This window comes from Aspergillus versicolor (genome assembly GCF_001890125.1).
Source record: "Aspergillus versicolor CBS 583.65 unplaced genomic scaffold ASPVEscaffold_5, whole genome shotgun sequence".
Taxonomy (NCBI): domain Eukaryota; kingdom Fungi; phylum Ascomycota; class Eurotiomycetes; order Eurotiales; family Aspergillaceae; genus Aspergillus; species Aspergillus versicolor.
In genome coordinates, this window is record NW_024467528.1 from 1,344,954 (window position 1) to 1,355,632 (window position 10,679).

The 10,679-nt window shown below is 49.1% G+C and overlaps 7 protein-coding genes across 7 annotated transcripts; 4 read left to right on the forward strand and 3 right to left on the reverse strand.

Annotated features, from left to right (window-relative positions):
* The first annotated feature begins 142 nt into the window (after positions 1-142).
* Positions 143-757, forward strand: ASPVEDRAFT_42050 (heat shock 9/12 family protein). The gene is made up of 3 exons (XM_040812494.1): positions 143-231; positions 294-486; positions 548-757. The coding sequence occupies exons 1-3, from the start codon at positions 198-200 to the stop codon at positions 591-593; spliced, it is 273 nt and encodes a 90-aa protein (XP_040668315.1). The 5' UTR covers positions 143-197; the 3' UTR covers positions 594-757.
* A 17-nt stretch (positions 758-774) lies between these two features.
* Positions 775-1,632, reverse strand: ASPVEDRAFT_131430 (uncharacterized protein; the record flags this gene model as incomplete). The annotated part of the gene is made up of 1 exon (XM_040806815.1): positions 775-1,632. One exon carries the CDS (start codon positions 1,630-1,632, stop codon positions 775-777), a length of 858 nt encoding a protein of 285 aa, XP_040668316.1.
* A 239-nt stretch (positions 1,633-1,871) lies between these two features.
* Positions 1,872-4,138, forward strand: cog6 (Golgi transport complex subunit COG6; the record flags this gene model as incomplete). Its single annotated transcript, XM_040806999.1, has 2 exons — positions 1,872-2,183; positions 2,255-4,138. The coding sequence occupies 2 exons, from the start codon at positions 1,872-1,874 to the stop codon at positions 4,136-4,138; spliced, it is 2,196 nt and encodes a 731-aa protein (XP_040668317.1).
* Positions 4,139-4,233: 95 nt separating this feature from the next.
* ASPVEDRAFT_42052 (Nif3-like dinuclear metal center hexameric protein) lies at positions 4,234-5,991 on the reverse strand. The gene is made up of 5 exons (XM_040812495.1): positions 5,940-5,991; positions 5,587-5,877; positions 5,460-5,503; positions 5,281-5,406; positions 4,234-5,213 (listed from the first exon to the last, which is right to left on the reverse strand). Exons 2-5 carry the CDS (start codon positions 5,652-5,654, stop codon positions 4,378-4,380), a joined length of 1,074 nt encoding a protein of 357 aa, XP_040668318.1. The 5' UTR covers positions 5,655-5,877; positions 5,940-5,991; the 3' UTR covers positions 4,234-4,377.
* Positions 5,992-6,859: 868 nt separating this feature from the next.
* Positions 6,860-8,474, forward strand: ASPVEDRAFT_193417 (SDR family oxidoreductase). The gene is made up of 6 exons (XM_040809138.1): positions 6,860-7,058; positions 7,118-7,204; positions 7,260-7,415; positions 7,487-7,866; positions 7,939-8,033; positions 8,083-8,474. The coding sequence occupies exons 1-6, from the start codon at positions 7,029-7,031 to the stop codon at positions 8,133-8,135; spliced, it is 801 nt and encodes a 266-aa protein (XP_040668319.1). The 5' UTR covers positions 6,860-7,028; the 3' UTR covers positions 8,136-8,474.
* Positions 8,475-8,597: 123 nt separating this feature from the next.
* ASPVEDRAFT_42056 (BolA family protein) lies at positions 8,598-9,518 on the forward strand. The gene is made up of 2 exons (XM_040812496.1): positions 8,598-8,944; positions 9,076-9,518. The coding sequence occupies exons 1-2, from the start codon at positions 8,725-8,727 to the stop codon at positions 9,255-9,257; spliced, it is 402 nt and encodes a 133-aa protein (XP_040668320.1). The 5' UTR covers positions 8,598-8,724; the 3' UTR covers positions 9,258-9,518.
* A 4-nt stretch (positions 9,519-9,522) lies between these two features.
* Positions 9,523-10,298, reverse strand: ASPVEDRAFT_84051 (peroxiredoxin family protein; the record flags this gene model as incomplete). Its single annotated transcript, XM_040817489.1, has 5 exons — positions 9,523-9,551; positions 9,602-9,767; positions 9,822-9,867; positions 9,924-10,023; positions 10,091-10,298. 5 exons carry the CDS (start codon positions 10,296-10,298, stop codon positions 9,523-9,525), a joined length of 549 nt encoding a protein of 182 aa, XP_040668321.1.
* Positions 10,299-10,679: the final 381 nt, after the last annotated feature.

Genomic DNA, 10,679 nt, shown 5'->3' on the forward strand with positions numbered 1-10,679 from the left:
TGTGTCTCTGAATTCAGAAATGTCGACGTCATATTTGACTGTTCAGTTGAGAGAAAGGAACACCCAGGGGAAGTCCAGAAAGTTATATAAACCCGTTCCTCGACCGCTCTTCAAGATCTATATCATCACCACAATCACAACTACTATATCCACTGAACTCATCGAACTCTTCAATCTCAATCCACCAAACAACAAACATGTCTGACACCGGCCGCAAGGATTTCACTACCAGTAAGCTCGAGACCTCCAAGAATGCTGTGAAGAAAGGCTTGGAATACTAATAAGTCTCGCAGAGGCCCAGGAGAAGCTTACTCCTGATGCCACCAAGTCCACTCAAGACAAGGTCAAGGAGACAGTTACCGATACAACCGACCGTTTCACCCGCGGTGCTCAGTCCGATGAAGACAAGGGCGCAGCTCAAAAGTTCTTCGACAAGGGCCAGCGCGCTCATGACAATGAGGCCCACGGTGGTGCCACCGAGACGATGTAAGTAGCACTGATGATATGCTTGTGCTTTTCCCAAATTGGTGCTAATACCCGTTTGCAGTGGCGACAAGGTCAAGAACGCCGTTGGCCTTGGCGGTGATAAATAGAGCGTGATCACCTGTCAGGTGTTACTATGATTATTGGTTTTCGATTCATGAATGTGTTAATGAGTTTGATGATACCATACCTTAGGTAGTCTCTGCCAGTACATTAGGCCTAATGTCATATATTGAAGCTATCAATTGATTGTCCATAATTGTGCATCTTCCACTCGCAGTGGTGGGTTGATCACCGGTCCACCAGGTTTTCAAACATTGAGTCGCGCTCCTGAGTAAGTTGGTTCAGCTCCGTTTCTAGGTCTTGATACTTGGCTCGAGCGCTGGCTATATCCTTGGGAAGGTCGTGAAACATCTTGATCTTGATTTCGAGACTTTTGATCGACTCTATCATTCGGCCAACCTCATCCTCTTCCAACATGACTTTCTCAAGGGTGGCTCCTTTGTTACTATTCCGCTCCAAAGCTGTAGTTCGATCCTGGTACTCATTGACCTTAGAGTTAAGTAACTTAGTACTCCGAGTCCATTCAGATGTAAGCGCTGGAAGATTGGCGGGGGTCTCAAACGCAGGGTCCGACTTGAGTTTATCAAGATGTTCCCCCAAAGTAATAAGTTCCCTTTCAAGATAGTCATGTAAGCTTTGGACCCTTCTCATTTGCTCTTGCGCTTCGAATTCTTCCTTTGTAAGTTCGATTACCGACTGGCCGACGTCAGTTGTTTTCGTTCCCAGCGTGCCCAAGACGGCAATAGTTTCTGCAAGGTCCTCGAGGTTGCCAGCTCCGGTGTCATCTAGGCAGTGTTCCACTTCATCAAGAATCTCCACCTTCTGCAATTCCTCTGATTTTTCTCGAGCCTTGAACCCCTCAATTGTCTGCTCGCGAGCATGGTTGAGCACCGCTGCCTCCTCGTCTGCTGCTTCGTTGGCCGCGGCCAAGGCTAGCAGTGTTCGTAGAGTATCTTCGTTTCGTTCGAACTTTGGAATGGGATTCGGCGCGTAGTGACGGTTTAACCAAGAATTCACAAATGCCCAGTCTTTGGCTTGAATGGCGGCTTGACGTGCCTTGGTTGGGGAAGCCAGCGGACTGTCCATGAGGGGGGAGCAGGAGACGATTGCCGTATATAACGATTAAATTGAAACGGGCTTGATAAGTTGAAGATGCCAGTCGCAGATTGAGCAGTCAGCCCGTTTGTGGACGGATTAGTTCTTTGAATGAGGTGGCCGGGCAATGTTGTTGATCCGCCGCAATCTTTCTCTCTCCGCCTCCGCCTCCTCACGATCGTCCGCTGGCAACTCCGTTGGACAATCTACAAACTGAGTATCAGCCCCCCATGGCTACCGGTAGCTATTTCCCACCCTCTGGAGGCCCCTCGGGTCTATCGCCTCGGACGTCCTCACCGGTTTCGTCGTCGCCCCTTTCCCCTCCGCTTCAACAGCAGCGCTCCAATGCCTTATCGAACCGATTGACAAGTGTACTCTCCGTGTCGTACGCAGATTCGGATATACGCGATGCACTCGAAACTCTTAGCCTGCGAGGCGTTCATAATACGGCGGAGGTGCGGAGGCAATTGCGCCTCGATGTACAGAAGGAAGTAGTAGACTGCAATGCAGAGATCGTGAGGGACTTTGGCAATGTCGCGGAGGTGAGCGGCCACTGTCACCAGACGACGCGGGGCTACAACGCTGAGTGAATTGTATGCTGACAATTCTGTAGCAATTAAAGCGCATAGGGACAGTCATATCGAATTTGAAGGAAACATGCGATGAAATGCGAAAACACATTGTGCTAGCTAGGCAGGATACCGCCCCGGTTTTAGAGGAAGCATCTGCTCTGATGAGCCAGAAGCAAGAAGCCGAAACAAAACAACATCTGTTAGATGCATTCACGAAGCATTTCATCGTTTCAGAAGATGAACTCCTGACCTTGACATCAGTCGAGGAGCCGATAAATGACGAATTTTTCGATGTCCTCGCACGGGTGAAGCAAGTACATCGCGACTGTGAAGCTCTGCTGGGTGCGGAAAACGAGAGACTTGGCCTCGAGCTCATGGAGAAAAGCTCTCGGAGCCTGAACTCTGCCTATCAGAAGCTCTACCGATGGATTCAAAAAGAATTCAAGTCACTGAATCTCGAGGATCCTCGAATCAGCAGCACAATCCGACGGGCACTGCGGGTACTGGCTGAGCGACCAAGCTTGTTCCACAGCTGCTTGGACTTCTTTGCAGAGGCCAGGGACTATGTCCTGTCGGATGCTTTCCATTATGCCCTGACCGATGCAGTCTCCGGGCGCGATAGTGCTGTGAAGCCTATCGAATTCTCGGCCCACGATCCGCTGAGATATATCGGTGATATGCTCGCATGGGTGCACTCCACTACAGTTTCAGAACGGGAAGCTTTAGAAGCTCTGTTTATTGCTGATGGGGATGAGCTAGCGAGAGGAATTCAAGCAGGTCTAAGCAGCGAGCCGTGGGCTCGAATTGACGAAGACGAGGAAATTACGTTTGACGGACAGAAAGCCCTCAGTGATCTTGTAAGCCGCGACCTCATTGGTGTTGCGCGTTCACTACGCCAGCGGGTTGAACTGGTCATTCAAGGGCATGATGACCCCGTCACTTGCTATAAAGTTATCAACCTGCTCTCTTTCTACCAGACTACCTTTTCCAAACTCATGGGCCCGAATTCAAACCTTGCGGAGTTGCTCCAAGCTCTCGAAAAATTCACCTTGGGCCATTTTGAAACAATAATGCGCGACGAAATCGGCAACATTTCAACAGACCAGGCGGCCCTGATTGCCCCAGAAGATCTATCGGCACCACAGTTCCTCCAGGACTCGCTGGAGGTCCTAACTTCATTGATGAAAACCCATGAAGCATCCCTCGGAACAGAGGATCCCAATGGCGCACCCGAAAACAAAGAGAACAAGTTCACGCCAGTCCTATATGCAGCCCTCGATCCATTCTTCAATATCGCAAAGTCCTGTGCGGACGAACTCCCCAATTCTACGGCTCGCGCAATTTACCTAACAAACATCCACATCACCACCCGTTCTTCCATCTCCCCCTATCCCTTCGCAGCTGCAACACATCTCTCTCCACTTTCATCCGCCATCTCTACGCTTCGCGTCGACCTTCTTGGGATCCAGCATCGCTACCTCCTCGACGCTTCTGGCCTCCAAGTCCTCCTAACATCCCTCCAACCGTTCTCCGATCGCTCAGCGCCGGGTACAAAAGAGCAAGATATCGCAGCGATTGCGACCCTCCCAGAATTCCAGCCCGAAGCGCTTATCGCAATCAGCCAACAGTTGGACGACTTCCTCCCCTCCGCACTTATGGACGCCACCGATAATCTGAAGCGCTTACAGAGCGCGTCATTTGTTAAGAGTGTCACGGAGGAAGCAGTTGAGGCTTTCTGCCGGGACTTCGAGTTTGTAGAAGGGATGGTCATCGGCGCCGATGAGGGGAGGAATGTTGGCGAGGCTACTGGTGCAGTCAAAGAGGACAATGAAGGCGAGGAGAGTGATGAAGAAGAGGAACAGGAGAGAAGCTTGAGGAGGTTATTCCCGCGTACGACGGGGGAGATCCGTGTATTGTTGAGTTGATCTACATCTCTCTCTCCCTCTCTTTTTTTGTCGGACCTTCCTGTGGTGGACGCCGGATATGTTTGATAAAATACCTTGAGAGTATAGCTTTTGACATATATATTCCATATTATAGTGCGGAAATCCGTTTTGCTAGCGCTTGTAAGACAGCTCATTGATTACTTGGAACAAACACAGGAGGCCTTATATAGGGCTTCTTGGAGAAAGCAGACATATATTTGGTTTCATAGCAGACAATTCTACCCCCGCTTCACCATAATCCCAAATGGATCGCGATCCTTCTCACTAACGTGAACCTCAACACCGCTGTCCTCATATACCTCCTTCAGGCTCGCCTCAGCGGTCTTCCCCTCCTCACCCCTCAACCCCTCCCACTCCTCCTTCAGAGCCGCCCCAAGTTTATCCTTCATAACAGCCCTCAAATAGCCCCTCTCTGTATTCGAATGCGCAAGCGCAACGACCACCGAACCACTCTCGATTGCAAACAACGTCTCATGGTGACTCATCTCACCCGTGAACAGGAGATCAGGGATCTGTTTCACACCCTTCATCAATATACTGGACCCCGAGCCGGGACAGACGCCGACGGTGCGGATTTTCATATTGTCAACAGAGGCGGATTGCGGGATGGCGATGGGAATGCCGCCGGGGTAGCCTACACCGCTGGCAATGTTGTCGATAACAGTGGTCAGGGGCTGGGGGTCGTTGAATGTGACGAGGCGCCCCATCCCGGCATCTTCTAGGCCCTCGGGAACCGGGGCGGGAGAGGGATGGATTGTGCTTCGTGTATGGGGGATGGTGGAGGTTGAAGATGAGACGGGGCCAGGCTGTGGGTATGTAGGAGCTGAGTAGAGCTTGGAGGACGAATTTGGAACTTCTGATGTGGCCTTCGAGGGCGATGGGGTAATTGCACCGGTGACGATGTCGCACAGCCAGTCGCCCATTCCGCCGGGGGTTGCATCGACGGCTGTGTGTGGGGAGTAGACACTTATGCCCTCCGATGCGAGACGAAGGAGGGATTGTTGTTGCGGGTCATTGAATGTGAGGGATTTCAGGCCGCGGAATATAATGGGATCTGGTTGTGAAGTATTGGTGAGCTTAACTTGTACGATATGAGATGATGTTGCTTGGGGGTTGCGCACGGTAGGCTACCACGACCGAGTCTTTGCGAGCGATGGCCTCATCAGCAACGGCCTTGGTTAGGTCAATGGCCAAGAGTACCGAGTTCTTTTGTCTTCGCGCATGGTTAAAGGGAGCTTCGAGGAGTACTTGATCGACGTTAGCTGGCTGCTAGGTTGTAATTAAAACATAACTAACTCACGGCCTGTGTTATCAAAGCTCTTGTCTGCTAGCGACTCTGGGTAGCTTTAACGGTCAGCAATCTCCTGGCGCAAACAATGAATCGAAGCTCGAGCATCGGTCTCCGAATAAAGTCGCGGGGAACTTACATCTTCCTCATGGAGCTGACCACTGCCCGTGTAAACGGGGATGAGCTTGGTGGTAAAGACGCAGACATGGCGGAGAACAAACGTGTTGCAGTGCGGCTCATAAATGATTAAAGTATGGTTGAAATATGGCAAAGGTATTGGTATTGAATCCCGCGACTTGTTCCAGAGCTTGAGATTCATTCGATTTGACGCCAGAGGGGAAGCTGGCGCCACAGTTGGTGCCTGAGGCTTAAATCCAGCTCTAAAAGTTCATCCCACCTCTTCCGCTAAAAGTTCACCTCACCTTGCTGACTAATTACTTATGTAATAAGAGGTGAGCTGAGCTTCTTACAAAACAATACTGACCAACTAACCTTAGTACAACCCCCAACACAACCCATAATTTTCACTTAAATGAAGATTGATAAGATTATCGATAACTGTTTGATCATCTTGAAGATTGAACTCCATGATAACTGGTTAGAAACTAGTCATGAGGCACTTGGTAAGATATCGGTGGAGGTGGGTTGAATTCAGAAAACAGAAGGGGTAAGCTGAACTTTATAGAGCAGTGGGCTGACCTGTATCCTGGGTGAACCAATCAGCGACCTTTGCAAGTCAAGTCGAAGTATGGTGACAGACTCCAGGTCGCTGACCTCTCCGATACCTAAGTAGAATCATAAATATCCTGTTTCACATATCTAGTCACTTATAGATCTGGACTATTTTCTTTGTGAAACATATTTTTTACGCCAGATACATGACCATCTTCAATCATTTGCTTCACCGGAGGATATATCTCCTGCATGCACGCACGGAGAAACCCGATGCTGTCCCCTTACTTCTCGTACATGGGTGGCCAGGCCCTTTCTATAGATTTAACGGAGTCTGGGGTCCTCTATTCCACCCCAAGAACAAGCTTGACCCGGTATTCCTAACCACCAGCTATCTGAAAAGCAGCACATTTCCAGCAGAACCGTAATCTTATGGAGCTCAGACCTTCAAAGTTATACAGGTCATGTCCTGCATAGCTCCGTGGTAGGTAATTTTGGGATAATGCCTTCAAATACGCATGCTCTTTAGAATATAGGTGGTGTATGACCCACCAGCAAGCCTTATCCGGTCAATAACCAGTAAGGACTGAAAGCGAAGGCCCTCAATCTTGAGATTCCCCAAAGGGGTGACCGACTGTTAAAGTTGTTTGGAAATTCGATACGACAATTGACTCGGTTGGCCCCGCGAGTCCCATTGACAATCTGATCCAGCCAGTCACAGAAGAAAACGAAATCCGAACCGAGATTTCTCTTTCTCCGTGAAGTTTATTTGACGTCATGGATGGCAGACCCAATATCATCGACATTACTAATTGCGATAACTGACTTGTAATTTGGCCTGTCTATTAAAGTTTCTCTGCCACTGTATCTTTGATTCAGTATCTAAAAGGACGTAGTATATTATTAGAAATGACGTTGAAGGGCAAGAATGTTCTTATTGTAAGGCGCCTTTCCCCACAGTATTTACAAGTCTCAGCTGTATCTAACGCTCGCTGAAGACGGGAGCCTCCATGGGTATTGGTGAAGCACTCGCCCGAAGAGTCACTTCCGAAGGGGCGAACGTTGCTTTATTTGCGCGGTCGAAGGTGAGCCACGCTGGTATTTGTCTCAAGCAACGGGCGAGATCTAATTATCAGCTAGGATAAACTGCAAGGAATCACAGCAGATCTCCAAAAGAACCACCCAAGTGCGAAGGTGATATTCAAGGCCATCGACTTGCAAAGCTATGAAGCTGTTGAGAATGCCGTTAACGAGACGGCGAAAGAGATTGGCACCATCGACATTTTGATAAACAATGTGAGTGATCATTCATACTATACAGGCCATCCATATCCAAATTAAAAGCCAGCGCTAAATGAAAATAATAGGCTGGACTCGCTCTAGGCGCACCATCTGCATTCCCAGACCTCAAAGTGTCCGACATTGTGACCATGAACAGCACAAACATTAACGGACTCATGTTCGTGACATATGCCGTCCTCAATTCATCTATGATGAGTCGAAAGGAGGGTACAATTCTCAATGTAACATCCGTTACAGGACTAGAAGTTCCTCCGTTCCCCGGTGAAGCAGTGTATCATTCGAATAAAGCTGCCCAGGAGGCCTTCACGAATGCTCTGCGCAACGAACTTACTGGAACCAATATTCGAGTTCTGGCCCTGCGTCCTGGGGTCGTGGCAACGAATTTTCACTCTCTTCGGGTGGGACACGATAAGGAGATGTATGATAGCTTCATTGAGGGATACACGTGAGTTTAGCTTTCAGCAGATAAACCTTGATACCTGCGCTGGCCAGTGCTGACACTTGATTCGACACTTAGCCCCCTTGAATCAGATGATATTGCCGGTGCGGCAATGTATATGCTCAACCAACCACTGAATATATCTGTAAAGGCTCTGGATGTGGTCCCTTCCGGTAAGTTCATAGACCAACGTTCGGCGAACAGTTAGCTGACTGCAATCAGCGCAAAGATCACTTAACGTATTCGACCGGGGTTGGAGTGAGAGGAATGCATGATTTGTGGGAAAATGTCAATCGTAGTTAACCGTGACCATTGTTGCCAATGAAAGCCACAGAGCCATTCTACCATGTCTGCAGGCACCAATGCCATTAAACCTTCGGGTTTACAGCCTCCCACATGGCTGACCGAAATTATAACCTTATTTCATCAAATGCGTGGCAAAGTTCTGGACTCTGTGCTGCCCATAGGACCGACTCGGCGAACCATCGCGGATTTTGGCAGACAACTATGACATTTCGGGGCTCGTGCCGAAGACCTCGATACGAAACGCCGGATGGTGTATGTTTCAGCGCAGTAATCTACACTTTCGAAGCTTCTTCCATAGTCATACTCGGAGTGAATCGGTGGATAAGTTCGTTGGACGAAAGGAGCAGCTGTATAGTAATCCACTCACGCCACGTGATCCTGATGACCAATCCTAGTTTCGTTCTGCGATAAGTCCCGAGGGAAGCAGTGAGTTTACTCCGCAAACTCTCCATCAAAAACTAAAAAGATTCCTACATCCTGAACCACAATAAAAAATAGCGTCATTTCACGCCTCTTCCGATCCGCTACTACGGGCGGACTTAAAATATTTCGCGCTTAATGTACTCCCGCACAACGACATTGCTGAGCAGAAGCTGCCGATACTTCCTGCGGTCTCCCGTTGCTCCGAAAGCGTCCTTTTCGATTACCGCGCGCACCCTCGCAGCCGCCAACGCAGCCATGGCCGATACTGCCCAGGGAGCTGTGACTCCGGACTTGCTGAGGGGGAAATTGGTAGACCAGCTGCAGGCGCAGCATGTTGAGATTGAGGATTTGTCAGGTGCGTCATAGCTCATCTTTTTTTTTAAAAAAAGAAAAAAACGGTTTTGCTTTCCCCGGCCATATAACCGAACCCGTGAATACGTTCTACGTGTTAGAGAGTTGCGCTAACTAGGATTCTCTGGAGTATAGGAGGCTGCGGACAAGCATTCCAGGCCGTTATCGTTTCGCCGCAATTCGAGAAAAAGACTATGCTTGCACGTCATCGGTTGGTGAACTCGGTCTTGAAGGCGGAGATTGCCGCTATCCATGCTTGGACACCTAAATGTTACACACCTGAGCAGTGGATTCAGCAGCAGGGAGGATCTGCTTAAAATTATTATTTCCATACAGGCAGGCCTGCCACGAATGCGGGACCGGGGTTGATATATCCGGGGGTTTCTCATGTCCTTTGAAAGATCGCAATTAGGCGTTGGATGGTTGATTCATGTATATTTACTCTTGATATTCCAGAAATGATACACTATATATTGTACGTCGTTGGATATGAGTGACGTAATATTGCGCAGAACATCTATAGATGCTTGTACAAGTCTTTGTTATATTAATTTTAAATGTAGAGAGATAATCCTTGCTTATCTATCCGAGGACTTTCTCGGCCGTAGAAACTATTCACTTGTTAGCATGATGCATAAATACGCGGAAGGTTGGATAATACCATTGACTCCCGCGTTGTCAGGCTCAACAAAGGCCTCCTTGACCTTGCCATTCTCAACAAGAAGCGCATAGCGCTTGCTGCGCTGGTTACCAAAGATCGAGGTACTGTCGAATGTGACATCGAGAGCCTCTGAGAACTTTCCGGTGGGATCACCCAAGAAGCGAATCTGTGTCGACATTAGGAGACGTAAAACAAAATTGAGCAAGGGATGTTAACTCACGCCGCTCTTGCCCTGGGGATCAAGGGAGGTACCCCAAGCCTTGGTTCTGCAATCGCCGTTAGGTTTATCAGGGAGTTTGATTGGACATGGTTATAGGCTTACACGAAAGGATCGTTGACGGCAACCACGAAGACCTTGCCAGCGTCCTTGAGCTTGGGGTGGCTGATGTAGCCAGGGACATGGGTGCTGGAGCAAGCAGGGCCTGTGGAATGGAATTAGGATCGCAATTGCTTTCTTGTTGCTCTCTTAAGCAAGGGGAAAGAACGCACTGAAAGCAGCGGGAACGCCGACAATGACACCCTTGCCCTGGAGCTCCTTGGCGAGGTTAACCTTGTTCCCTGGAGAGTCCTCAACTAGGACATCAAGGTCTGGGATGGAGTCTCCCTTCTGAACGAAGGCTGGTGCAGTGCTGTGGAACAAAGCCCTTTGGCTGAGAGCGCGGGGAACGCTGGTAGTAAGGCGGCGAGCGGCGAACATGATTTCTTTTTTGGTGGCTAAACGATAAAAAGAGGGATCTGCGATACAGAGCTTAAAGTTGTGGGATTGGTTTCAGGTACCGTTCCTGAGAGCTGTCAAGTGTTTGGGGTGAGGTTTGAGAGGATGGGAGCTGTCGCTGGGAGCTTGGGGTAGCCTGAGTAAGCTCCTCACGTCATACGTTTAATTTTTGCTAATTATCCAGGGCAACCCCAACGTTTTCTACATACTACTTCACCGTGTAGTCCGTTGTCGCCGCTCAACATCTATAATCCCACGTTTGAAACAGTAGTCAAGCAAGATAGAGTTTATATGGAGCGACAAGTTTTGCTTTCAGTGAGTTGTGCGTGGATCTAGTGGGTAGTCACCACTACCAGCGAACTT